This window comes from Enhydra lutris, unplaced genomic scaffold (genome assembly GCF_002288905.1).
Source record: "Enhydra lutris kenyoni isolate GAN:26980312 unplaced genomic scaffold, ASM228890v2 scaffoldscaffold96, whole genome shotgun sequence".
Taxonomy (NCBI): Eukaryota; Metazoa; Chordata; class Mammalia; order Carnivora; family Mustelidae; genus Enhydra; species Enhydra lutris.
The window spans coordinates 3,319,946-3,324,217 of NW_019154180.1; the positions used below are offsets into that span (position 1 = coordinate 3,319,946).

A 4,272-nucleotide genomic window follows, 5' to 3' on the forward strand; every position below is an offset into this window, starting at 1 on the left:
CGAACACATCGCCCTGCTAGAGAGGGGGGCTTCCTGAAAGACCCCGACAGGTGTGTGGGCGTAGGCGCACGCAGCCCGCCCCTGCCTTCTTCCCCTGGGTGTCTTGGTCTCTCAGCACCACCCCTCCAGCAAGGAGCACGCCTGGCCCCTCCCTCCTAGCGAGGTGAAGGGCCCTGGGCCACTGCTTTCACTGTCTCAGACTGAGAGGCCACCGGAGGATGCGACCTAGTCCCAGAGCCTGCGCCGTCGGAGGCTCGGGCCGCACGCAGCTAGCCGTGTCCGCGGAGCTCAGACTCCTCTCAGTCCGCGGGTCTGGCGCCCGGGCTTTGGAGCAGGGATGCACATGGGCGGGCAGCGGCGACCCGCCCGCAGGTGAGGCGAGGGCCCACCTAGCCCACTAGGGATCGCTGGACTTCACCTTCTACCCTGCAGAGCCCTCGGGTAGGAAAGGCAGCCGGTCGAAGAGGCGAGCACTACAGACGTGCGCGGCCAAAGGGGGAGCCGGCCTCGCCGCCCCGCCTGCCCCGCCTGCCCCGCCTGCGAGCGCCCAAGACTCCCGCACAAGCTCCGCGGCGGTCACCCAGCGGGGGGCACACCCCCCCCCGCCGGGATTAGGGCCCTCAACTCTATCCCTAATCCGTAATCGAGAAGCTGTCATTTCCCCCGAACAAGCGTCAACGAAGGAGAAGAGCTGAGCAGGCGCAGGAGGCGGGAGGGAGGGGGTGGGACTGCCTGCGCCAAAGGGACGCAGCCGCCCGCCCGGCGGGGTAACGGTGTGTGTCTCAAGTCAGCGCCGGCGACGCCCCCGCCCCCTCACCCGCCGGACTCGAGAATTTCTCCCGCATAATGAAAAGCACTCCTCAAAGATCGGAGCGCCCACGGGGAGGGGCAGGGGAAGGCCGGGGAGAGAGGAGGGAAAGCAGAGGAGCCGGGCGGAGCAAAGGGTCGCAGCTCGGAGGAGAGCGCCGATCAGTGCGGAGCGAGAGGGAGGAAAGGGAGGAGGGAGAGCAGGCAGGAGGGGAGGGGAAGAGAAAGGAGCGGGGGGGGGAAGGGAGGGGGGGTAAAGGAGGGAGAGGGAGGAGATGGAGGGAGGGAGGGAGGAGATGGAGGGAGGGAGGGAGGAGGAAGGGAGGGAAAGATCCCAGGACCCAGCGGGCTTTGCACTCACCCGTGTTGTACACGTGCAGTTCGTCCACTATCCCCTCGTTGCCGCCGCCAAACACCACGATGAGTTCCTTGATGGCCACGGCTCGGTGGCCGTGGCGCGGCCGGGGCACTGGACCCGACCAGCCCACCACTCGCTTCCAGCGGGGCTGCAGAAGCACCGCTGGCGAGTTGGCGGGCGACACGGCCGAAGCCATAGTTCCGGGAAAGGCCGTAGTGGGAAAAAGTCACCAAGCGAGAAGGGAGCCCCCCAATTCCTCTCACACACACCCCCTTTCGTCTAAGGTAGCTCTCACGGAGAAGCGGTTCCTCACACAGCGGTGGACGGCTCCATGGAGGCCGCCATCTTAACTACCCTCCTTCCCTTCGGCTCTTCCCCTTCTTCTAGCTCACCCCGTCTCTTCAAGAGCCTCCCGAAACTTTCGAGCGCCTAGCCCCGAGAAGCTGGAGGCCGCCAAGTCCCGCCGCCCCGACTACTCGCTCGGACTCTCCCGCTTACAAGCTCGGGCGGGAGGCCCTGGGAGCCGCCATCTTGAGCCGCCTCTCTCTCCTCCCTTCCTCAGTCGTAGCCCTCCCCCGCCGGAAATGGCGGAGCCCCGGCCCGGTTCCCACACCCCCCAAGTCCCCTGCACTGGCCGGCTTCCGGGGCGGGTGGAAAGGAGCCACAAGCACCGCGGTTGTCTCTGCCCCGCCGGCGCTCACACCACAATTGTGGGAGCCGCCATCTTGAGACCGTCCCGCTTCCCCGCCCTGCGCTTAGTGCAGCCGCCGCTCCCGAAACAGCCTCGACACTCGTAAGGGACAGAGGCGCGCCGGAGGCCGGTGGAACGAACTCGAATTCTCGGGGGCTGCTCGGAGACTCGCGCCGTACAGCTCGTGAGGTCTCGAACCTCTCTCCCGAGTCCGCCTCTGCTGCTCAGACTGCGCCTGACGCCCTGGGAGCCGCCATCTTGAGACTAACTCCCCCTTCCCCCCCTATTCTCTTCCTCCTGGGTCAGTTCTTCCACTGCAAACCAAACGCAAGGCAGTGTCCGATCCTCGCTTCCGTCCTTATTACTCCTTCCCACAGGAGCCGCTCCAAAGAGCCAGAGTTAGGCCCCGAAGTGGCAACTGTACGGCAGGAGGAGCGGTAACGGCAGGGCGATCATGCCTCCTCCCTGGGAGCCGCCATCTTGTGTGAAGAAGTAACAACTAAACATGGCGGCAGCGGCGGTCGGGCGAGGGGGCGGAGCCGGACGACGTCATCATCCCCCCCCCACCGCCCCCGCCCTCGCACGGCTTCTCCGTGAGCCGAGGCCTCTTAAAGGATCCCTGCGCTGCCCCGCGGCGAGGGCCCAGGTCCGCCGCGCGTTGAGCTTGGGCTCAGGACGCTCTCGGGTCAGGCGCAAGCGCGCCCAGCCCCGCGGCCCAGCCCCCCATTGCGCCCTCACGCCTCCGCCCTGGGAGCCGCCATCTTGCCACTTCCCCTCGCCCGGCCGTCCACGAGCGTCAATAGCAACTTTCAGCACAAAACAAAGATGGCGGCTGAGGCATCTGGTGAATGCCCGGATGAGAATGCCTCGAACGAACTGGGCCCCGCCCCCTTGGGAACCGTCCCCCAGGTTGCTGAAGGAACACACGCCCGAGGAGTTGCCTTTAACTAGCAGTGGGGACAAAGCATAGACTGCCGAGGGAGGCTGAAGGGAGCCATGAGAATTGCGCCTCGGGTCCGACAGCGGACAGATTCCCACTCCCCACACCCGCGGGAGAAGCGGCGCGAGACGCGCCGGGCGTGGGGAGGCGGGGGAGCCGGAGGCGGGGCGAGTGGGCAGTGACGCGCCGGCTCCCAGGCTCGCCGGCCCCGCCCCCGGGAGCCGGCGCCACCGCCCGCGCTCCAACGAAAGGAGCCGGGCCGCGCGCCCGGGGCCGCTCCCCACCCTCTCCCCGCCGGCCGCAGGGCGGGCAGCCAGGCCGACGGTACCCACGCCGAGCGGGAGGGCGCGGGAGGGCGCGGGAGAGCTCCGCGTCGCTCCGCGTCACCCGCGTCACCTTGCGTCACCCTGCCCCGCCTGCTTCCCAGAGACCCGCGCCCCGCCCCCCCGCGCAGGCGCAGGGCCGCTTTTCGGGTCCGCCCTTTCCCGAGATTTGAATTTCCCCCAGCAAAGATAGAGAGGCAAATACCCGGATGGTGATCGCTGGCCTTTTCGCGCCAATACTGCAAGTTCTCGCAGCAACCTTGAGAGGTGGGTACTGGCGTGGACCCCGTGTGCCGGATCTTGCAGGAGGCCGCTCGGGCGCTGCACCATCATCCGCACTGTCAGACTCGGGCTGTAGTGCAGGGATCCTGCGCTGGCGTCTGGGAGCTTGGAGCCACAACGTGCTTTTTGCACTTTCAGCTTTGTTTTATCTTTATTTTCACCAACCGGTAATCGAAATTTGGCCTTTCCCGCAATTACAAATGTAGGCTACAGAGCACAGAGTGTTAACCTGGTGACTTTGTCACCAGTGGGAGTGACAGATCGTTTAGCTTCTGTCGTAGTTACCCTGTAATTAACTCAAATACGAGACTTACCACTTTGAAATTACTGTAGGTACAATCGGCCCATAGATTCTGTAATTTCATTTACTAGTCAAGTAGCACAGGTATTCCCGAATTACACCTTTTCCAAAAATATTTTATACCATCTTTCGACATTAAGTTTATGTTGTAACTGTTTTTACACATTTGGAAGCATTTCTTTGAGCAACGCCAAAGGGACCTGTGACAGCCAAAGGACAAAGGACAAGAGCCCTCCCCTATAAATGACTGTGCCACCAACTGCCCTAAATGGCATTCACCTCACCTCTATGGCCGCAATTCCCTCCCCTGTAAACTAAGGAAAGCGAGCCGTTGGTTTTCGAGGGCCTTGCCTGAATTCAGCAATTCTCTCCCTAGAGTTCAGGAATCACTGCAGTTGCTCCAGGCTTCTTGGGGATCCAGATTGGCCTCACCTGCCGGGGCTGTCCCCGTGTTAGAGCCCTCACGCTGGCGTCCCCTCATCTGTATCCCCGTGTTAGAGCCCTCACGCTGGCGTCCCCTCATCTGTATCCCCGTGTTAGAGCCCTCACGCTGGCGTCCCCTCATCTGTA

General features: G+C 64.0%; 2 protein-coding genes across 5 annotated transcripts in view; one reads left to right on the forward strand and one right to left on the reverse strand.

The window, feature by feature from the left end:
• Nucleotides 1-2,375, reverse strand: part of LOC111139194 (host cell factor C1) — a 22,386-nt gene extending 20,011 nt beyond the window's left edge. For all 4 annotated transcript variants that reach the window (XM_022491391.1, XM_022491389.1, XM_022491388.1 and 1 more), the window contains exon 1: nt 1,169-2,375. In XM_022491391.1, coding sequence (XP_022347099.1) covers nt 1,169-1,361 — 193 coding nt within the window. In that variant the 5' untranslated portion in view covers nt 1,362-2,375. The remainder of the gene's footprint in view (nt 1-1,168) is intronic.
• Nucleotides 2,376-3,321: 946 nt separating this feature from the next.
• LOC111139167 (transmembrane protein 187) overlaps nt 3,322-4,272 on the forward strand; it is a 4,996-nt gene continuing 4,045 nt past the window's right edge. The window contains exon 1 of the mRNA XM_022491340.1: nt 3,322-3,386. The gene's annotated coding sequence lies outside the window, so the exon portion shown is untranslated. The remainder of the gene's footprint in view (nt 3,387-4,272) is intronic.